At 39.8% G+C, this 24,726-nt stretch overlaps 1 protein-coding gene across 1 annotated transcript in view; it reads left to right on the top strand.

Moving 5' to 3' along the window:
- The window catches only part of LOC126455676 (ATP-binding cassette sub-family C member 12-like), a 518,625-nt gene that overhangs the window by 342,167 nt on the left and 151,732 nt on the right, over window positions 1-24,726 (top strand). Inside the window, exon 20 of the mRNA XM_050091443.1 lies at window positions 16,124-16,240. Coding sequence (XP_049947400.1) covers window positions 16,124-16,240 — 117 coding nt within the window. The remainder of the gene's footprint in view (window positions 1-16,123; window positions 16,241-24,726) is intronic.

The following is a 24,726-nucleotide window of genomic DNA, read 5'->3' as shown; positions in this document are numbered from 1 at the left end:
TAGTAATATACATTTATTAAAGTGAAGAAAACCAAATAACTTCCAGCTGTAGGCCAGTCTCCCTCCTTCTCAGGTTCTTAAAAATTATTGAAAAGGTAGATTATGACAGAATATCAAACCACCTTTCTGACAATAACTTCTAACAACAGTTCAGTTTGATTTATGTAATGGCTTCCCTATAGAGATGATTCCACAAACTCAGTTCTAGTGGAACTCAACAAGAAAAATTACTTTATGTGAATTCTCTTTGATCTTACCAAGCCCTTTGCATAGATCATAGATTCTTCTAGAAAAACTGAAATGTTATTGTTTTAAATGTAACCCCCCCCCCCCCCGCCCCTCCCCCCACCTGCCTTCCCTCTCACATTCATGGTTGATCAAGGGCAGTTCAATAAGTAATGCAACACATTTTTTTTCTGAAACAGGGGTTGTTTTATTCAGCATTGAAATACACCAGGTTATTCCCCAATCTTTTAGCTACACAACACTATTTTTCAATGTAATCTCCATTCAATGCTACGGCCTTATGCCACCTTGAAATGAGGGCCTGTATGCCTGCACGATACCATTCCACTGGTCGATGTCGGAGCCAACGTCGTACTGCATCAATAACTTCTTCATCATCCGCATAGTGCCTCCCACGGATTGCGTCCTTCATTGGGCCAAACATATGGAAATCCGACAGTGCGAGATTGGGGCTGTAGGGTGCATGAGGAAGAACAGTCCACTGAAGTTTTGTGAGCTCCTCTTGGGTGCGAAGACTTGTGTGAGGTCTTGCGTTGTCATGAAGAAGGAGAAGTTCGTTCAGATTTTTGTGCCTACGAACACGCTGAAGTCATTTCTTCAATTTCTGAAGAGTAGCACAATACACTTCAGAGTTGATCGTTTGACCATGGGGAAGGACATCGAACAGAATAACCCCTTCAGCGTCCCAGAAGACTGTAACCATGACTTTACCGGCTGAGGGTATGGCTTTAAACTTTTTCTTGGTAGGGGAGTGGGTGTGGCGCCACTCCATTGATTGCCGTTTTGTTTCAGGTTCAAAGTGATGAACCCATGTTTCATCGCCTGTAACAATCTTTGACAAGAAATTGTCACCCTCAGCCACATGACGAGCAAGCAATTCCGCACAGATGGTTCTCCTTTGCTCTTTATGGTGTTCGGTTAGACAACGAGGGACCCAGCTGGAACAAACCTTTGAATATCCCAACTGGTGAACAATTGTGACAGCACTACCAACAGAGATGTCAAGTTGAGCACTGAGTTGTTTGATGGTGATCCGTCGATCATCTCGAACGAGTGTGTTCGCACGCTCCGCCATTGCAGGAGTCACAGCTGTGCACGGCCGGCCCGCACGCGGGAGATCAGACAGTCTTGCTTGACCTTGCGGCGATGATGACACACGCTTTGCCCAACGACTCACTGTGCTTTTGTCCACTGCCAGATCACCGTAGACATTCTGCAAGCGCCTATGAATATCTGAGATGCCCTGGTTTTCCGCCAAAAGAAACTCGATCACTGCCCGTTGTTTGCAATGCACATCCGTTACAAACGCCATTTTAACAGCTCCGTACAGCGCTGCCACCTTTTGGAAGTCAATGAAACTATACGAGATGAAGCGGGAATGTTTGAAAATATTCCACAAGAAATTTCCGGGTTTTTCAACCAAAATTGGCCGAGAAAAAAAATGTGTTGCATTACTTATTGTACTGCCCTCATATTAACAAATGGAAACAGATCTTCTGATTAACAAATGTTACCTACAAATGAAACTAAATTAAGGGTGGGGAAACAAGATTCTATAGTTGATGCACTGCTGTTCTTGATATACATGAATTGTTTACTAGAGACTTTGAAGGACGCCTAAAAAACTGTGTTGCTTGCTATTGACACAGGGGCTCAAATACATCCATATTAGGCAAAGGCAGAAGATCACTGAAACTGGTGTACAAGTGATTCATACTATAACAGAATGGACTGTAGGAGTGCTTGTAGCCAAGAACAGTGCATCAGGACATGTGCATTGACCACCATTATTTGGTGCCCCTGCCTATTTGGCATCCCTCGGCAGCAGAAGTCACCACTCCCATATCATTAGACTTGTACCTGACAATGCCTTGCAGCCAGCATTCAGGAAGCAACTCTGGCATCATGAACGGTTGCATGATGATGTCCACTTTGGTCATTGCCTCTGTTTCAGAAAAATTCTGCAGTAACACAGAAATGCCACCCTTCTGCAAAGTCAGCAATTAGCAGCTGCATTTAAACCCCACCCTGGACTAACCATTATTGTTGAACGGCTGGCCAACAATGTGATGTGCAGACTGTGTTGTTCAACACTGTATCAGTGACATGGCCATCTCTACCAACACCAGGCTTCAGACCTCAATCTGCCGCCTGAGCATCTGGGTGAATGGGCAGCTCGGCACTGTGCCACCTTCACAGAACTACAACAAAAGCAATCCAGCCATCCCTGTCCCTGCCAAGGTATCAGTGGAACATTCCCATGCCCAGCACAAGTGGATGTAGCACAGCATGACGTATTCAGACCAGGGCACTTCATTGGCCCAGTACTTCATGGGCCAGAAAGTGTGAGGTTTTCCTTGTGTGGCAGCCACAGTGGAAGTGCTTGCTCAGTGCTATTAACTATTGACACCATGCCAGAAACTCATGATGTGCATTAGCCTCATTCACTATCACCACTAGCAGATTCAAAGTCCAGTGATAGTAAACCAACAGTAATAAAGAAATACTTGTATCTACAAACTGTCATCTCCTGGTGCACCTGTGTTCATCTTTAGCAGAGAATGACCACCCATACCCAGCCATCTCTGAAACCCAATTAGAGTTACTGTCACAAGTGTGTCTTCTCCCCTCTACTTGACTATAATTGGTGTCAGAAGAACTGTGGTAGAACTAGATGGTTGATAACCGGGAGACAGAAATCAGTTCCAGGGTTCTACAGCAAGGATATCTTATGAAGCAACTTGAGTAAGTGTCTTTTTAGAGGTTTTTTGTGCCTGTATGGTCATTTTGCTGTCCATTCTTCTTCCTTTTCATGTTATCTTGGGTATACTATATACTTGTGTAGGTAATAAGTAGGTAATATGGAAAACAAATTTTGGTGCAAGATATCGTCCAGCATCTGATAGACCAAGTAGCTCGGCTGCAGGCAGATTAGGGCAACTAAGAGAGGAAGGAAGGAGATAGTCACATCCTAGTGCACATTTCCTTGGTACAAACACCACTTTGTTGAACACTCCATTTCCCAAGAAACTTGGGGCAGGTTTCTGGGTTTTTTGACAATTTGGATATACAAGGTTTACAACTTTGCTTCCACCATTTGCCGATAGGTGGCGACAACGGTAAGTAGTGGTCGAAAGAAACAGATCACAGATGTCAGGAAGTTAGCATGGGCTTCAGTCAACATAACCTCATTCAAACATTAGTCCATTTGTGTCTGCATCATAAAGTTTATCTTGATTGAAAATGTTAGTTTACGAGCCTAATTCTCGTCGTTTGCGGGAGGTGTTACTGTTTTGTTTCAACATGAAGAAAACAGTGCTTGAGTCTCATTGAATGCTATCAAGTACATATGGTAAGGACGCTATTACTGAAAGAATGTGTTGTGAGTGGTTTCAGTGCTTCAAGAATGGTGATTTTAATGTCGTAGACCATCGTAGTGGTGGAAGAGAGAATGTTTTTGAAGATGCAGAATTGGAGACATTGCTGAGTTAAGACTTGCGTCAAACACAATAAGAATTCGCATGATTAGTGGGAGTGACACAGCAAGCCACTTCAAAACGTCTCAAGGCTGTGAGCATGATTCAGAAAGAAGGAACTTGGGTCCCGTGTGAGCTGAAACCAAGAGACATTGAACGGCGTTTGTGTGTTTGTGAACAGTTGCTTCAGAGGCAGCGGCGTTTGAGTGTTTGTGAACAGTTGCTTCAGAGGCAACGGATTTTTGCATCTCATTGTGACTGGGGACAAAAAATGGGTTCATTACGGTAACCCTAAACCCAAAAAATCATGGGAATATCCTGGCCGTGCTTCCACATCAATGGCCAAACCGAATATTCATGGCTCCGAGATCATGCTCTGTATTTGGTGAGACCAGCTCGGTGTTGTGTACTATGATGTGTTAAAACCAAGTGAAACAATCACAGGTGCTCATTATTGAATGCAATTAATGTGTTTGAGCAGAGCATTAAAGGACAAATGGCCGCAATACAGTGAGAGGCACGATAATGTGATTTTGCAACACGACAACGCTCGACCCCATGTTGCAAAAGAGGTCAAAATGTACTTGGAAACATTAGAATGGGAAGTCCTATCCCACCCACCTTATCCTCCAGACATTGTCCCCTCACCTATTTAGATCAATGGTGCATGGCCTGGCTGACCAACACTCCTGATCTCATGAAGAAGTCACAATTGGATCGATTCGCAGATCACTTCAAAAGAAGAATAATTTTTTTGACATGGGATTTGTGCACTGCCCAAAAATTGAAAGAAAGTAGTGACCAGCAATGGAAAATACTTTGAATGATACTTGTGTAACCAATTTATTTCATTAAAGCATCAAATGTTGGGGAAAAATGGCGGAAGCAAAGTTGTACACATTGTAGCTTCATGTTGGGAAATGGTAGTACTGAACAGTTATTGAGTGTAGCAAAACTAAAGTTAACATGAGACACTAGAGAAAATGTGATCTGCCATGAGAAACTAAGAGAAGTGCAGTCATCTGAGACTTCAGGAAAGTGTTAGTAGACAGATATAGAGGGAAAAAGACATCAATATACTACCACAGGCAGCTTAATGGGATATTCCAGAAACACTAGGAATCAATAGAGAATTTTGTAGACCACATTTGCAAAATTAATATCAATACATATGAGCTCACTGAGGATGATAAAGCAAATAAGGCCATATTACAGCAATCCAAACAGAGAGTACTTGATGCATTTTTGTGGGGTTTACTGCCAGAAATGTCATGTAGAGTTTGTATGGAATTCCCAAAGACTCTAAATGAAGCAGTAGAAACCACAGTGGCACTAGCTGAAATTGATATGTTCACAAACCATGGGAAAGGAAGCAATATTTAATACAGATATCAAATATCTTAAATGTGGTCATACACATCATATGAAGGGTAACTGCAAAGATGCAATTTAATGTAACTGTAGGCATGTAAACAATTTGGTCATTCCAAATGAAATTGTACAAATAAATGTTTGGAGAGATAGGGAAGGCAGTCACAAGGTGAACATCATGCTCTCCCTTTTAAACAATACAAATTGCAGTGTGTCTACTTTACAACATTCCCACTAAGGGGTAGTACAGGCTTCCTCATTGTTGAATTAGTGGCAGTCTTGTTTCTAACTGGGTATCTGAAAGTAAAATTGTGCAAGGTACTGGTTCTCAAGTATCTGTGGCAAGCAGGAATATACTTGGTAAAGTAGAACTCAGTCCACTATGCTGGAGATTAATCAGCATAGGTAGTGGTCATGTTGATTCACTCAGTTCAATAGTGCTATATTCTGAGTGGGGGGGAAGTAACATTTGGGACAATGTAGAAGTTCTTCCTAAGGTTGGCAGTGGCTACAAAGTCATATTCTGGTTAGATTTCCTGTTTTCACATAACATCAAAGATGACTTGAAGTGACGTATAGTACAACTGGATGGAACATTATTTCACCTGGGTTTTATAGATGGAAAACCATTACTGTCATAAGGATCTCACCGATGCCAGGGTTGGCAACCTAAACCATGTATGGGGTCCCTGAAAATCAACTAACAGGACATAATACCAAAAGGCACTGGAAAACTAATCTGGGTTGATGTAAGAGCATTTATCCTAGTCGACTCTTCATGTATAGTTGAGCCTTTGCCTGAGAGAGATGAATTAGACAAAGCACAGTGATTTACATGATGTAGTAAGTCTTACATACAGGACTGATGGAAGCAGAGCTGTGCATGTCAGTTAAGTTTAGTTCTGAAATGTTGAAACTATCACAAGACACTCTGATAGCTAGCTTAGAAGCACTGAATGAAGGTGAATTAAATAGGAATTTCATGCCAGTATGTACAATGCCAGAACTGTTTGTCTGCTTAACTACACTGAAGAGGAAAGTATCACATATAGAGGGACAGGATAAGGATGACATGGATAGACTATTAAAAGAATGTGCTGAGTTATTTGATCCTGGTGGAGCATCACCTGCTACCACTAACTCAACATCATATTCCCACTGAAAATAAGCCACCTATCAATAAGAAACTACAGCATCTCATAGCATTTGTCAACTATCATGGAAGAGTTTTTAGATCAATAACATTGAGGTGGGATTGACGTCTGCACTTGTCATTGTACCAAAGAAATCATCAGAGACCAGCAAAGCATATAGGTTTTGTTGCAACTACCATTACTTAAACAAGAAAACCCTCACATGCCTACAATACACATTATATAACAGAGACCTTAGATAATCTAGTGCAGTGTCATTATCTTACAACTATGGACCTACAAAGTAGGTACCATCAATTACAGCTAGTGTCTGAAGATCATCCAAAAACATCATTCTCAACTCCATCTGATCATTATCTATATTGACACATGCACATGGACTGAGAACATGCTGCAACTTTCCAGTACCCGTTAGATAGTGGACTGCAAGGGTTAAAAGGAGCCAGAAAAATTTTTCAGCTACTGGAAAAGAAATGCTAGTGTTAGTATATACAGTAACTTATTTCCACTCATGTATGGACAATGCTTCAAAGTAATAACTCATCATGCAGCTTTGAAATGGTTACTAAGACTTAAAGATCTAACCAGTTGTTTTATTAGATGGGTGTTACAACTGATTGAATTTGATTCTGAGATAGTACATCAACTGCATAAGATACATAGAAACACTGATGGTCTCAGTCATAAAGTACACACTGTGTAATGTGCCAGGTAGACATGGAAGATTGGAGAGAAGCACAAAACACTGATGCAAACTGTCGGTGGTTTTTTGGGCAGTTACAAATCAGCATGTAAGTCAGAGTACTTTGCAGAAGGCAAGATGTGGTTTACACTTAGTGGTACCAGCAAAATTATGAAATGAGATGTTGAGGCAGATTCATGGTTCAGTTCAAGCTAGACACAGTGGCACATAGCTATGGGATGCAGAGTTGTGCAACATTTATGGTTGATGAAATGCAAACATATATTAAATGTTGTGTAAAGAATTATGTTCCATGTGCACAAAAGGCAGAGCTCAGTCATCAAAAAATTACATTGCAGGTGTTACCAGAGGCAGATAAACCATTTCTGTTGAGTGGTGTGGACATACTGAGACCATATGCTCATGCACCAGCAGAAAACACGATACCAAACCAAGGAATAAATTTTATGTTCAACTTAAAAAAAACAGTTGTGTCAATTTTTAAACATTAAGAAACTTAAAACCAGTGTATTGCACTTGCAGGCAAGTGAAGAACATGTGCTTTTCAGTCACAAGCAAATGTACATACTGAGAGAGTCCATCACACACTAGGAAAAATGTTGCATTTTTACATTAACAGTCACCACAATGATTTAGATGCCCTACTCTCTTGTGAAGTAGCAGTATATAACTCAAAAATCCATAGGAGTACAGGTTATCCTCCCAAGAGTGTTTTCGGTCAGAAGATGCCATATCCTTTTGAGCTATGTGAGACCCCTACAGGAAAAGGTATAGCATCAGTAAAAAATTTCTTGGAAAGGTTAAAAAATATTTGGCACCACATTAAAAAGATGACTGCAGAAGCCTTGGAATGGTAGAAAAATACTCATAAGCAGAGAGTAGTATTACCAGAGTATCTTGTCGGACAATGAGTTATGCTAACCAACCCTATGAACCAAAGGAAGAGATTAAACAAATTGTTACATGTTTCCATGTGCCCTACCAAGTGATAGAAATGATGCCACCCCTTAATACTAAATTAAAACCTGCAGCTCACACCACTGTAGTTCACTCAAGTCATGTTCTACCTTTAATAGGGACCTCAGAGGTGTTGGCTCCATTCCTGATACCACTTTCAGAGGAGGGGAAGGGAGTGCCTGGAAAAAAGGAAGAGTAGGATAAAATTAGGCAAGAACAGCAGGACATCCCTACAGTGATTCTGACACAGCACTATGCACTTATGCTATGAGCAGAAATATTAAAGCAACAACAGAAATTACTACATTGCTGAGCCAGGACAATCACCATCTGCCATAAGCAATGGGTACACATCATCTCCAGGACATGTGATTTGGCATTGTTCCACTGCCAGAAATCTGCAACAGTATGTCATAAAGAGATAATCAAGCCAAAATGTAAGCCTTCTTAACAGAGGGTCTGCATTGGTTATATTTCATGGAAAACACAGTGGTTATTATTGGCACATGTTACAAGCAAGGATATTACAATAGCACACAGTGCATAAGAGCTATGGGGTCAATGGTTATTGATCAATGGCATTTGAACAACATTTCTGAACCAACTTTCCAATCACTTACCATGGCCACTGAAACCACTGACCTAAATATCACCCACATGTTAATTTATTAACCTGACCTGCCCTTGGAGACCCTGCCTACTGAAAATCTAATTTTCTTGAATAACACTTTAGACCCAAATCTGCTTGCCTCCCTAGATCAGATGTTAGCTGTGCAAAATGGTTACATATAAATGGAGCACCTTCTAGGTGATATGAAAAGCATCCCTCTGAACATCAATGGTAACTCAGCTGCCTGAATAATTTCAGCCATAACAGATATTGCTTACTAATGCTTCATGTGGATGGTTGCCGAAATTACGGGTTTAAACCAGTCATAACCACACCAATGGGAAGCAGTCTGATGAAGGACAGAATCAACTGTGAGCAAAAACTCCATGTGTGAGCCAAGTGCTGGAGAGATCACAAAGAAGTGTAAGTGGTGTAAATGACCAAGTGTAGCTGTGAGTGAGATAGTGGACACAAGTTGTAAATTCTTGTAAATAAATCAGTGATATATAACAACCAGTTTCCAATGGTAATCTGGAGACCAGATTTTTCTTGGGAAGGAAGAACTGTAATGGAGTGAATTGTAGCAGTGCTTGGAGCCAAGGATGGGGCTCCAGGAAATAACCATTGACAGCCACCAGCCACGAACCTGCCTCCTCAGCACCCCTCAGCAGCAGCAAGATAGTTCCATGAAACCATTCTGCATGTCAGCACTCTCAAATGGCAGTATGGTGTAAACAACTGGAAAGTCCATCAATACAATGCTTTTTATGAATATCAGGGAAACAAACAGAACAAAACATTTTAGTTGATTTTTATAACAGCTGGAACGAGTTATTTTGATACACACTTGGGCTTTAAAAGAATTATTTATCTGTATTAATTTAATTTTGTCAAAATGTAATGATAGTCCATTTTCTCTGGACTATCTGCTGATGTTTGAGAATATATCATGAGCTTTTCTTTTAGGATTTAATACTATTTTTTTCCTGTTTATTCACCGAGTGAGGTGGGGCAGTGGTTAGCACACTGGACTCGCATTCGGGAGGACGACGGTTCAATCCCGTGTCCGGCCATCCTGATTTAGGTTTTCCATGATATCCCTAGATCACTTCAGGCAAATGCCAGGATGGTTCCTTCGAAAAGGCACGACCGATTTCCTTCCCCATCCTTTCCTAATCCGAGCTTGTGCTCCTTCTCTAATGACCTAGTTGTCGACGGGACGTTAAACACTAATCTCCTCCTCCTCTCCTCCTCCTGTTTATCAAAAATTAGGACAAAATCTGAATCTCATGAAAGTGCAGGATAAAAAGACTTGACTTATATTAAAAACAACAAAGGATCCAATGTAGAACTTGGAATACATCATGTTTATTGTAAATGTTGTGAAACCTGCATTATTTTACTGACAGTACTATATCAGTTCTTGACTTTTTGTTTCTTTCAGTCAGTCTTCCCTCTTTTTGCACCACAATACTCCTACACTCATAGAAATACACTACTGAGCAATTAAAATTTATGTGGCATATTTTAATGAAGCACTGACAGAGAGTACCAAAGGTAATAATTCAAAGTGCACTGCTGAGAATAAAGTTGAAACCTTCTACTGATCATAAAGGCACCAAGGAGCACAATTCATGTAAGTATCATAGTTTCATGAAGGTTGCATTGGTAGCCTAGGGAATGCTTGTTGGTCTTTCCAGTGCATTGCCTTATACATTGTACATGACATGCCAGATGTGTATGAGTATTGGTACTGATTGTACATGGAAGGGGTTAGTGTTTGTCACCCTTATTCCAGATGGCAGGAGTAAAGGAGTATGCAGACCTGAGCATGGTCTGCACTCCAGATGAACAGCCATCTTCCTAATTAATCGCCAAGCAGCCCACTGTATCCTGCTACTAGTGCATGTCAGTTTGAGTGTGCTGAGTGTACCATCACCATGTTTATGTACTTAAATCAACCACCAAATGTATCAGCACAGGCCTGCCGCTAGAGGTCACCTGTAGGAAACGTGCACAAGGCACTGTCTCTACCACACAGTCTACTCCCAACTCACACTTCTATATGCATGGAGCAGAGCTGACTGAATCTCACTATATTCTTTTAGTTTGTATTCCTCACATCAATTGTTCTGTGTATCACTTTTGTTGCACCTTGTGTATGATTATTTTGTCTTGTTATGTGTGGAGTCATGAGAGGCTTATTTCCATAACATTCAGAAGTTTATGAATAAATCTACATTTGTGCTAGTTGGATTGGTTTCATGTATTACATGGTTTCTACATGACTGGTGATGAGTTTGAAATAGTTTCTGCATGTGCAATCTGTAAGTATGGTTTCATCAGTTTTAGTCATTATGAACACTGTGCTACCACTCCTGACTGAACAGCTTACTTTGGCAGTGACCACATTCATGGCTTTCATTAACAGACAGGATCTATCCACCCACTTTCCTCTGTATGATGGTTCAGCTGAGGATTGAGAGACTTTTGAAAAAAGACTCAGACAGCGCTTTTTGGCTTTCAGTGTGACAGAGTCAAATTTGTGCAAAGCCTTATTCCTCATGTGTATTCCACCTAAGGTGTATCAATTACTGTGTCATGCTGCCCCTGTACAAGAACTGACAGCTCTTACTTTTGATCACATGTGCAGTTTATTGTCCAACTACTCGCAATAAGTTTAGCAAAACCTGATAGTTGTGACAATGGCCTATAATTTTTTATGGTATATGGACAGTCTTTTTTATACAGTGGCTTCATTATTGATTTTTTAAGTGCAGAAGGGAATTCACTAGTTTTAAATAATATATTAATAATATAAACTAATTTAGTTATTATTTTGTTTGCAATATGCCTTTTGTGACCTTATCAGGAATACCATCACATCCACAGCACATTTTATTTTTCAGCTTATTAATTACATTTCTTACTTCTAAATGCGTAACTGGGTACAAAAACATTGTATTTTCATTTGTGGGAACTTTTGACTTACTAACTTTAGAGTTCCCCATGTTCTGATAAGATTTTGGGCAGTGTTAATGCTGTAGTCATGGAACATATTGGCAACATATAGAGGGTCTTCAACAACTTTTCCTCCCTTTTTTATAATAAGATTATTGTTTGTCACTTTAGATTTACCTATGTTGTGGTTTATGACCTTCCAAACTGATCTGGTTTTATTGCTGCCTTTTCTGGTAATTAAATCATTGTTCAGTTTTTTTGCTACATGAATAACTTTTCTATAGACTTTTCTGTAGTATCTAAGATATGGCTTTAATGCTGCATTACGCTTTGAATGCCAACCCAGATATCTAACAGTACCTGCAGATTTCTTAATTCCTGTAGTTAACCATGAATTTGATTTGAGAAAGCTTTTTACTTTTCTAAGGGGGAAAGCAACGTCTTTTTTAAGCAGTATTTATGAACAGAGAAAAATGACTCAAGTTTAGGGTATACAGCTTTGTTTGGGTTTCTGCCCCATACAACACTATGCAAAATGCTATGAAAATTCCTAAGGCTACTTTCATTTTGTATCTTGTTTCTATAAGGTTTCCACTGCATTTTTTTCCTAACCATGTTTTTAGTAAGAACTTGAACTCCGTGTGATCAGAGGAACTGGTATCTGTTACTTCAACCTCATAAATACAGGTCTCTTTGTTAATAAACATCTGATCAGTAGTTGTCTCACACTGATCTCCATACCTGGTGATATCAGTTACTGTGGCTTCTAAATTATATGAGGTGAAGAGATTTAGGAATTGATCCTTGTGTGCGTCATTATTACTTCTAAAATTGACATTGAAATCACCCAGTACAACTGTTGATTTTTACCTATGTCTCAATTCATTCGTTAGATCCTCAAGATTTTTTAAAAATAAAGGAATATTCCCTGAAGGTGACCTATGTATACAATTACCAAACCACAGTCAGTTGGTTCACAGACACAGTATACAAATTCTTTTTCTATATGCTTCACATTGCTTAACTTTACTTCTTTGGAATTAATATTGTCTCTAACAGAAATACATACACCTCCACATCTGTACTTTTCTCTGCAAAAACTGCTTATATAATTTTAAATTTGGGAAGGTCTGCTGTACATATTTGAGAGTTTTGCAACCAGTGTTCACTGGCTGTCACTTAACAAGATTTCAAGTTCACCCAACTCATTACATAAACCTTGTACATTTTGACATAGGACTGAAAACTGATTATGAGACACAAAGTTAAATAAACTATAACTTATCTTAACACTGCTTTCTTGAGGCTCTCTGACATTAAAAAATCCTTCAGGCTGCCTCTCACTTCTTTTAATTGGTAGCCCATAAATTATTGCTGCTGCTGTTGTTGGTTCTGATGAAGTGGCTACTGAAGCTGATTGTGGTGTTGGTTGGGCTTATGGTGTTGTTGCTAAGACTGTTGTAGTAGTTTCTGGAGTACTCATTGATGATACTGTTGGTGGTGCTGCAGATGAAGCTGATTGTGATGTTGGTTGGGCTTTTTCTGTTGTTTGTGCTGTTACTGGACTGGATACTGCTGCTGATGTTGGAGTACCCACTATAGCAAAGGTCTTTATTTTTTTTTTTATCTGACAATTGCACAATTTTATGTCCAAGGAGTGAATTTCCACTTACATGCAAATGCATGCCATGTTTAGTAAAGTCTTTGCTCTGCAAGAAATCAACCAATAAGAAATTTGTGTCGAGGAATGCTTTGCATATTTTTTTGAACTGTCCGTTTGCCTTAGTAATTTCTATATTCACACAAGAACTTTCTATCAGATCATGTCTGTGTGAAACTCCAACAACAACTACTGATCCATTGTTGTAGCAACTCAGGGTTTCTTTCAAGTTATTTGTGGCTTTAATTAACTCATTTTATATACATCATTGGCACCCCCAATTATTATAGTAGATCAATTAGAGTTAGATGTTTTTGTATCTTTTATGTTTCTTGTTACTTCAGCTGTTGATGCACCTGATTTTACAGAATAAATAGCATATATTCCATGTTCAATACATATAAGTTCTGCTAGGCCACATTCATGACTGTCTGAATGTATTTATATACACTTTGAATTTGGTACTTTGCAGTTTTAGGCCTTTCTGCACATGTTTGTTTATATTGTTTACAGACATTTCTGTACATATTTTGTCATCACGTACACTGAATTGATAATAGGTCCCTGTAGGCACTAATGTTTTTACATATTTCTTATGTTGTACAACCTTCTTTGGGTTCTCAAACTCATGACTGATTTCGTCAATAATCATGTTTGAAATACCTGTGACAGTTTTCACGGCTTTTTTAATACATATAAATACTCTCACATGTCTCCATATCATGTTGAAGAGGCATCAACACACTTTCTTTCAGCTCAGCAGTGCACATTTCTACTGCAGATTGACGACCATTGCATGTATGTACTCTACATCCACAAAAACGAGTCACAAAAATTTGTAATACCGAAACACTCTGCGTGATACCATCTTTGAAAAACAGAGCATATCCTTATTCCATTTTCAACTATTTTGCTACATAATACACACTTTACTGATGCTACAAAACTAATGTTAACTGATTGATCCATCAACACTACTATACTCGATGCCGTGTTTACATTCACATGACACTGTGTGACATATAACAACATGGAACAACATGTTACACTTCTTCCTCTCAGACCATTGAAAGATGTGTGTGTAAAAATGTTTTTTACATAGTATTTAAGTAGAGTACCACCTACTATGCATGGTGTGGTTTGATGTATGTGCAGATGTAATGAGAGAAGGGTGAGCACAGAACATTGAGAAGATGCAACTGTGGTGTCACCGCCAGACACCACACTTGCTAGGTGGTAGTTTTAAATCGGCCGCGGTCCATTAGTACATGTCGGACCCGCGTGTCGCCACTGTGTGATCGCAGACCGAGTGCCACCACAAGGCAGGTCTCGAGATACGGACTAGCACTCGCCCCAGTTGTACGGACAACGTAGCTAGCAACTACACTGACGAAGCCTCGCTCCTTTGCCGAGCAGATAGTTAGAATAGCCTTCAGCTAAGTCCATGGCTATGACCTAGCAAGGCGCCATTAATAACATTGCATGTATCTAAAGAGTCTCACTTGTATCGCCACAATCTCCAGATGTACCAAAAGGATGGATTAAAGTTAAGTATTCCAGAAGTTACGTACGTTTCTTTATGCATTCATTACATATCCTGTTTCAGACCTCATGCACCCTGCTTTGGCTTAGCGCGTGCCTTTCGGCTTCCTCTCATTGTGTCTAGGCTGTCTTGTCTAGACACAACAGCAACAGTGATTGAGCATCTCCCTCTGTGGTGGTGGGGCCACTTATACTTTCATGCCATTGCTTGGCAGTGTCTTGGAAAGCACAGAGCAAGAGGCACTGCTAGTAATGACAATTCCTGAGAACAGGTGAAGAAAGCTAAACAAAAAGGCCATTCTGTTCTGAGATTCTGTATGGAATATGTAATGATTTATGTGAGTTACAAACTGAAAATAGATCTGCCCGCCCACAGCTATAAATGTCATGCATTGGATACAAAACACAGAAGAGTTATTGAAAGATATTCATGTCATTTTGTAGCTTGCATAGTTTGGAGCTCTTGTAGATCCCTTAACTCTCTCCAGAAAGTGAAGAAGCCGTATGGCAAGATTTTGTTGCACTGCGTAGCAGGTCCAGTACATCAAGAAGCCTTGAGAAAGGCAGCTTTCAGAAAAAGATATAATTTAGATAAAACTATCACAAATAGTATCAGGCTGACAGATCATTTGTTAGGTAACACTTCATTTTGGCTTAATCCAGTTAGAGAACTTAGCCATTACACTCCAGGGAGTATCAAAAAATTGGAAATGAGAAATGCCAGACTGCAAACGTGTTAGGTAACACTTCATTTTGGCTTAATCCAGCTAGAGAACTTAGCCATTACACTCCAGGGAGTATCAAAAAATGGGAAATGAGAAATGCCAGACTGCAAACTTCACCAAGCCTAGTCATTCCCTATGCTGTTTGTTCTATGTAATCTATGTGGCCGTGTATTTCAAGCCAGGATTGGTCTCCTAAGCCATCAAAGGCATTTCTACATCCAGTAACTGCAGTAGTGTACCTAATGGTGACTTGCAGGACCAACTTTTTCCCCATTCATGGACTATAATACCTGTATACCTCTGATGTTTATTGAAGAAACATTGAACTGTGCAAGATATAGCCAAATATTTTTCAGTCCATTCTGTTACCATTACTGCAATGCCAGTAAGATGCCATTTTTCAATGGGTTTATGAACCTGTGGTTATGCACATACACAGGGAACACAAATAAATCTTCATTTATGGATACAGGTGCTTTGTGATGTTTGTTTTCATTTCTTGCAATGTGCTAATTTATCAGTTTCTGGTCAGCTTATGACAGAGATTTCAGTAGATTTAACCCTGGCTGTTGCATTTCAGCATGTCTCATGCAATTACTGAAAAATGCAATGTGTATTGTGGGTAGTATTGTTGTAAGCAAGTCAGTCTCAGTTTAAAAATTTAACACTCAGTCAGTCACAACAAAATAATTTCAACTTTGAAACATTCTGTTCACAGAAATTTGAAGCAAACTTTTTCAGTACTCTAAATCCAGATGTATTCTATGGTATTATTGCTTCCATCACCATCCTTATAACTGCAGCCTTCCTGGGAGCAGCTTTTTCATTTCTTAAGGTAAGATAACTAGTATTTATTTTTTAGTATATATATATATATATATATATATATATATATATATATATATATATATATATATATATATATATATATATATATATATATATAGATACACACACACACTCCTGGAAATGGAAAAAAGAACACATTGACACCGGTGTGTCAGACCCGCCATACTTGCTCCGGACACTGCGAGAGGGCTGTACAAGCAATGATCACACGCACGGCACAGCAGACACACCAGGAACCGCTGTGTTGGCCGTCGAATGGCGCTAGCTGCGCAGCATTTGTGCACCGCCGCCGTCAGTGTCAGCCAGTTTGCCGTGGCATACGGAGCTCCATCGCAGTCTTTAACACTGGTAGCATGCCGCGACAGTGTGGACGTGAACCGTATGTGCAGTTGACGGACTTTGAGCGAGGGCGTATAGTGGGCATGCGGGAGGCCGGGTGAACGTACCGCCGAATTGCTCAACACGTGGGGCGTGAGGTCTCCACAGTACATCGATGTTGTCGCCAGTGGTCGGCGGAAGGTGCACGTGCCTGTCGACCTGGGACCGGACCGCAGCGACGCACGGATGCACGCCAAGACCGTAGGATCCTACGCAGTGCCGTAGGGGACCGCACCGCCACTTCCCAGCAAATTAGGGACACTGTTGCTCCTGGGGTATCGGCGAGGACCATTCGCAACCGTCTCCATGAAGCTGGGCTACGGTCCCGCACACCGTTAGGCCGTCTTCCGCTCACGCCCCAACATCGTGCAGCCCGCCTCCAGTGGTGTCGCGACAGGCTTGAATGGAGGGACGAATGGAGACGTGTTGTCTTCAGCGATGAGAGTCGCTTCTGCCTTGGTGCCAATGATGGTCGTATGCGTGTTTGGCGCCGTGCAGGTGAGCGCCACAATCAGGACTGCATACGACCAAGGCACACAGGGCCAACACCCGGCATCATGGTGTGGGGAGCAATCTCCTACACTGGCCGTACACCACTGGTGATTGTCGAGGGGACACTGAATAGTGCACGGTACATCCAAACCGTCATCGAACCCATCGTTCTACCATTCCTAGACCGGCAAGGGAACTTGCTGTTCCAACAGGACAATGCACATCCGCATGTATCCCGTGCCACCCAACGTGCTCTAGAAGGTGTAAGTCAACTACTCTGGCCAGCAAGATCTCCGGATCTGTCCCCCATTGAGCATGTTTGGGACTGGATGAAGTGTCGTCTCACACGGTCTGCACGTCCAGCACGAACACTGGTCCAACTGAGGCGCCAGGTGGAAATGGCATGGCAAGCCATTCCACAGGACTACATCCAGCATCTCTACGATCGTCTCCATGGGAGAATAGCAGCCTGCATTGCTGCGAAAGGTGGATATACACTGTACTAGTGCCGACATTGTGCATGCTATGTTGCCTGTGTCTATGCCTGTGGTTCTGTCAGTGTGATCATGTGATGTATCTGACCCCAGGAATGTGTCAATAAAGTTTCCCCTTCCTGGGACAATGAATTCACGGTGTTCTTATTTCAATTTCCAGGAGTGTATTTTATTCAGTAAATAAAATAACAGTTTTCTTAAATTTAAATTTTAAAAAATATTTTTAGTTTTTTTCTCCATTTAAAAATGAACAGGTTGTGTCAATTACATTTACAGGTCAGCTATAATTGATCTATTTGTATGTAATTCTCTCTGTGTGGAAAAAGAGTATTGTAATGTGAACTCTGCTACATTCACAGGGAAGAGAAATAATTCAAGTCAAGTATTTTTCATGTATTATCACATTACACAGTCAAGTATATCTTCGTATTAAGAGCAATCATCAGACTGTATTAGACTAGTCAGTTGAAATGACATATATCAGAGTTCAGACTAGCCTGAATATGTAGGACAGCCTGCTGTGCAAAAGTCATCTTCATTGACGCAGCTTATACCTGTAATCATGTGTGTTTCTTCATAGCTATACCTGTGGAAGCATTAATCTGATAAATTTAAGTTTTGCATACTCTGTCAAGCAGAAGACAAGGGGATTGACATTGAATTATTGAGATGGCTAAGCCATTTGTAACAAGAAGCTATGAAGAGGCTTTGCAGAGGTAATTAATAGAAATAATAATTTTGGTCTTCTTGCTAAACTGATGATTCCAAATTTATACATCACTAAATTGTGTTTTGAGGGATCTGTTGAACTACTTTAATGATGTGCAGTGGTGTGTGAAAACAGTTTCATGTGATGTGTGTCCTGAATACCAACCTATGCAAAAAATTATTTATCAGTGACTCCTTGAGTCCACCTCAGTATACAGCCAAAAATATGAGCCAGATGTGGACAACCACAAGGCGGTGCAGTTGCATCTGTCAGCATATGCTGGATGTTGTCCATTGAGGCCAGTTGCTGTGGCCAAGCGGTTCTAGGTGCTTCAGCTTGGAACCGCGCTGCTGCTATGGTCGCGGGTTCAAATTCTGCCTCGGGCATGGATGTGTGTGATGTCCTTAGATTAGTTAGGTTTAAGTAGTTCTAGGTCTACGGGACTGATGACCTAAGATGTTAAGTCCCATAGTGCTTAGAGCCATTTCAACCATTTCCAGTCCATTAAAAATGGTGCAGTGTGTACACCCATGAAGCAGCACTGAGAGGCTGTGACCATAAATGGCAGTAAAACAGAACATAGCGAGGAAGCTCATCAGGAATTCTTCAGGTTGTGTATCCATTACTGTCTTCTGCATTTATCTCATGATGATATAGACTAACTGTTCCACCACAGAATTTGGTGCTGGACAGAAAGGAGGACTGGTTCGATACTGAATACTGTTGTTGATCCTAAACATTGCAGAAACATATTGAGAGTTAATATTGGACATATGGTGTGTGCAGCCTCCATATTACAAAGATTGTTTATATTAATGCAACAATCGTAACTGTACTCATAGCCCAAGCTGCCTCATGTCATTTGTTTGTATTTATATTTGTCTCACTGCAGACAAGCCCATATCTTCACTCAAGGCACATGACATAGCTGTATGATCCTGCACAGCCCATGAACAATATGTATGTTAAGCCATTGAGTTAATGCATAGATTGAATATGGCCATCCTTAACCCTTCAATTCCATATTTGCCTGACAATTGTGGGATGCCAAGCAATAAATAAGTAATTTATACATCACTCAAAAAGTAAAAGTAAGAGTAGAAAATGAGAACAGAGGGAAATAAAATGGGAGAGGTGTTAGATAAGGATGATGTAATTCACCCACTCTGCTTGATATCTTTCCACATGATTTAGTTAAAAACTGCTTGCAACAAAAATGTGGTGTTGCAACAGGAGGAGTAATAATAAAATGTATAAGATATACTGGTGATGTGCAATTACTGAATGAAAATGAAAAGCCACTTAACAATATGTTAAAAAATTGAACACCAGCTGTTAAGAATACAAATAAAGATAAATGTGAGAAAAATTTAGGCCATAATTTTTGCTAGACAATCAAGAAAGATCAAAGTGAAAAATTGCGATGAGTAAATAGAACAAGACGACAACGTCAGGTACCTAGGATGCAAAATTACCAGTAAAATGACATGTAATCTAGAAATAAAAGCAATGATAGAAATAAAAAACAAGGATATAAAATAAAAACAAGAAAAGCTACTGCAAGAGAAATGTATGACAGGAGGAGGTACATTATCTGTAGTCTGTTAAATAAAGTGAAGGGAAAGGCAAGCGAAGAGTTTTTTATGGTGTATTGCTCTGTATTGTGCAGAAATGTGGACAGTGTGGTGGAGACAGGAGAAATGCTTAGAGACCATTGAAATATGGATTTGGAGAAGAGTAGAATGTGAGAAATGGACAGATAAAATAAGGAATGAGTTTGTGTTACAAACATTGGATATAAGGTCCTGTTATGCAAACACTGTTTTTTTATTAAAATCTATGAAATTAAATACACATGTCAAAAAAAGTTTTGCATCACCTCAGTTCTGAGAGTTCCAGAACCAGTACAGAAAATTGGAATAGAGATCAACATAAACATCATTTCCGTCCTTTTTATTACTCATGGAAACCTCACGTTGCATGCTGTACCACCATACAGCGAGACCTTCAGAGGTGGTGGCCCAGATAGCTGTACACACCAGTACCTTGCATTGATGCATGCCTGTATTCATCATGGCATACTATCCACAAGTTCATCAAGGCACTGTTGGTCCATATTGTCCCATTCTTCAATGGCGATTCAGCGTAGATACCTCAGAGTGGTTGGTGGGTCATGTCGTGCATAAACAGCCATTTTCAATCTATCCCAGGCATGTTTGATAGGGTTAATGTCTGGAGAACATGCTGGCCACTTTAGTCAAGCAATGTCACTATCCTGAAGGGGGCACAAATTGTCATCCATGAAGACGAATACCCCGCCAATATGTTGCCGATATGGTTGCACTAGCAGTCGGAGGATGGCATTCACATATCATACAGCTGTTACGGCACATTCCGTGACCACCAGCGGCGTACTTTGGCCCCACATAATGCCACCTCAAAAGAGCAGGGAAACTTCACCTTACTGCACTCGGTGGATAGTATGTCTAAGGCGTTCAGCCTGACCGGGTTGCCTCCAAACACACCGCCAATGATTCTCTGGTTGAAGGCATATGTGACAGTCATCGGTGAAGAGAACATGATGCCAATCCTGAGTGGTCCATTTTGCATGGTGTTGGGCCCATCTGTACTGTGCTCCATGGTGTCATGGTTGCAAAGATGTACCTCGCCGTGGATGTCGGGAGTGAAGTTGCGCATCATGCAGCCTATTGTGCACAGTTTGAGTTGTAACATGACGTCCTGTGGATGCATGAAAAGCATTATTCAACATGGTGGCATTGCTGTCAGGGTTCCTCTGAGCCATAATCCCTAGGTAGTGGTCCTCCACTGCAGTAGTAGCTCTTGGGTGCCCTGAGCGAGGCATGTCATCGACAGTTCCTGTCTCTTTGTATCTCCTCCATGCCAGAACAACATCGCTTTGGTTCACTCCGAGATGTCTGGCCACTTCCCTTGTTGAGAACCCTTTATAACAAAAATAATAATAATAATAATAATAGTAATAATTGATAATAATTAAATAAATAATTGTTAGGAAATATACTAAATGAAAAGCAAAATGAACCCAAATATTGCACACGCACACACACACACACACACACACACACACATCATTTTCTTAGTCTCTATAATGAAAATTATTTTTTATCTTAATATGAACTTGATATTATCAACTACATAAAAAAAAATCGCTTCGTTCCTTAGTTAATACTGTCCCTTTTTTACCTTTTTTATTGTTTGAAGTGAGGGTCGGTAGACTCGTAGCATGCTGAAAAACATCTAATTTGGGTTTCTGTGATCTCAGGGAAGTTACTGTCTTTGCACCTCATGAGAAAATTCAGAATAATTGAATATAATTTCATGGGTATCGCATTGGCAATGTAAGAAAAAATGTAGTAAAGCAAAATCTGTAACATCTATAAATTGGAGATTGATGATCGTTACTATGAAATGAAAGCAGAAATGCCAAATTAAACAGTTATTATTTAACCAAAGAAGCTTTTTATACCGACATCTGACATCTTGTGCATTAATCTCACAATTTTGAACATTACAAAGAATTTTTTGCTGTAGCCCGGCTCTGGAGCGAAAGAAAAAGTATTCATGGTAAAGTCATATCGGTAATCGCAATTGGCGATAATAATGGGACAATTAAACAAATTCCTAACAGGAATACAATTTCAGTTCATTTGAACAAAATGAAAGAAAATAAGAGTCTGATAACATAAGATGCTGTCGGAAAGGCGTGCGAATAAAGAAGAAGAGAGAGAAAATGATGAGCGCACATTCTTATATAGAACGAAATACAGATGATAATGTTACACCAATCTCATTATCCTGGGTGTACATATTTGCTGACTTGCAGTTCATTGACTCAGTGGTTAAATTATATCTTAAACTCTTGGTATTTCGATAGGAAAGGAAAATAGTATGTTATTACATCATGGGCAGGGAACAATATTACACTTTCCTGGCACAAAGTAACAACACGGATGCAATTGAACCATGGTACTGACTGTCTAGACATGGTTGAACTACAGAAACATGAGCTGTGTATCTCCTTCCTTGTGGAAAGACTGGAACTGATTGGATGTCGGACCCCCTCCTTCTAGTAGGCACTGCTCATGCATGGTTGTTTACATCTTTGCATGGGTTTAGTGACATCTCTGAACAGACAAAGTGACTGTGTCTGTGATGCAATATCCATAGTCAACATCTGTCTTAAGGGGTTCTAGGAACCAGGGTAATGCAAAACTTTTTTTGATGTGTGCATATTTTCAGTGATAATGAAAACTAGTGTTTTAGACAAATACTGGAAACAAAGTTGGTGAAAAGAAATTAGCTAGGGTGTGGGTGGGAAAATACTGAACAATAAAGAATTCACCAGAATAAATGGTGTCCAGAAAGAGGATCAGAGGTAGAATGTTAAGTGATGACATCAAGATAAATGTGTCATATGTAGTTATGAAAAATATGGAAAACTGGAAGTACTGTAGATTGTTAAACTTGCAGTGATGGATCTGCCTAATGGGTCATAAACCACAGTCTCAATAGCCTGTGATCTAGCCAAGGTTGAATTCCAACACATGCTGGTAGATGTTTCTCCTTCTTTAATGAAGCACACACAGCTTCTCAAAAACAACCAATGTTCTGATGCAATTTCTGAAAGAGAAAGCGCCTGTGTAGTCTTTCATTTACAATTTAGGTGGTTTTCCTCCTACCTACTTTGAGTGATTGCACTGAAATGATAATTATTTGTATGTACAAACATGTTGTACACTTCATATCAGTTTGATGTTTGTTGCTTGCCATTTTCATAGTGTTGCAATTTTAAGGGTCAGCAGTGTGTTTACAGGCATGAGAATCATTGTGTTTTTACTTGTAACTGAATAATATAGGTTTTTATTTCCAAGCAACCAGGAAACTCCCTCTACCCATAGTGCATCTCTGAACATGGTGGAATCCAGCTGGAGAACAAGCAGACTTGTTAATAATGATATAATTCAAAAATTAAAACATTCTGGAAATTGATTGAAATTTTGCTTTATCTAGAATATACACTGGGACAAGATGGATTTAGTAATGAAAATTCATCACTTTTCGAAAATGTATTTCCAATAAAATGTACTAGTCCACTCCAAAGAAATTCTTAAGGTGCTGTGGGCTACTTCAGGCACCATTATATTATATAAAAGAAGAACAGGGTTAAACATCAAGTCTAGATCATGAGATAACCCAGTCAACCAAACTTCTGCAAAACAGACTGTAACATTTTAAACAGATTTTTAGAAAAAGCAATTAAAGTAACAAAAAACAAAATTATTTGGAATGTAATAAAAGGTGATGCAGGTGTTGCTTTTACTAGGTCCACAACATAGTACTCAATCTTAACAATAATAAGGTTAGTGGCAAGCAGGAAATTGCTAACATCTCCAATCAAAATTTCTTAACAATCATTGAGCAAATAGCCTAAAGGTTCCCCTATGTGAGACAGTTTATATCATCAAGCAGCAAGCTGAAATTACTTAATGATAAAATAATGATATCTCTTAAAATATTAGTGAATCAAGAAAATCAATGTCTCATTAAAAAAGTAAAACATTTGACAGTTGGTGCCTTATCTCATGACCTATATTACTCCCACTGATATAATTAATCCTAGACCTTCAAATTGATCACCCTTCCTGTGTTACTCACGTATTTTTGTGCATTATTTTCAGTACCTTCCTGTCCCACATGAAATTGTATCCCACCCTACCAATCCTTCCTCATCCCCCACTCCTTCTCCTCTCTGTTCCTTTTCACACATGTTAACTTCAGTTACCTAATCACATCTGCCATCCCTCTTCTTCACACTGATCCACCCAAGAACCTGCAACCTGCATTGCAATCTTTTTATTAATTTTTACTTTGATCTCATAGTGTTTTAACATCTATTTCATTTGGTTTTCACCTTTACCTATTGGCACATTCTCTAAGATTTCATATTGTTTCCCCATACTTCAACCATTTCATCTTTTCTGCAATTTTTCCCACCTTTTTAATGTATTTTTGCGAATTTTTCAGATGTATTTCTGTGCTTCTTATGTATTTTTAAGTGTTTTTAACTTCCATCATGAATCCTCACTCCTCCCATCTGCGTCAATATAGAAAAGCTTCCTTATGTCTAGCCTGAACCCAGTCCCACATATGGTACTGTTCCTGCAATGTTGCTCGGCTCGTGGAATCCCCCCGAATGGCCTTACCATCAAATTACCCATCTACAGCTGCAACCCCTCTTTCCACAATGACTTCCATTTGTTCAGATTCTGAAGTCCTTAATCATCACCATCAACATAGTCCTGTCAATCAAGCAAAAATTTTCTTGCAATATCTCCTCTCCATCCATAGAATTCTACGTCT

This window comes from Schistocerca serialis, chromosome 2, assembly GCF_023864345.2.
Source record: "Schistocerca serialis cubense isolate TAMUIC-IGC-003099 chromosome 2, iqSchSeri2.2, whole genome shotgun sequence".
Lineage (NCBI taxonomy): Eukaryota > Metazoa > Arthropoda > Insecta > Orthoptera > Acrididae > Schistocerca > Schistocerca serialis.
The sequence above is the reverse complement of the archived record's forward strand: the minus strand, read 5'-3'. Positions and strand labels throughout refer to the sequence as shown.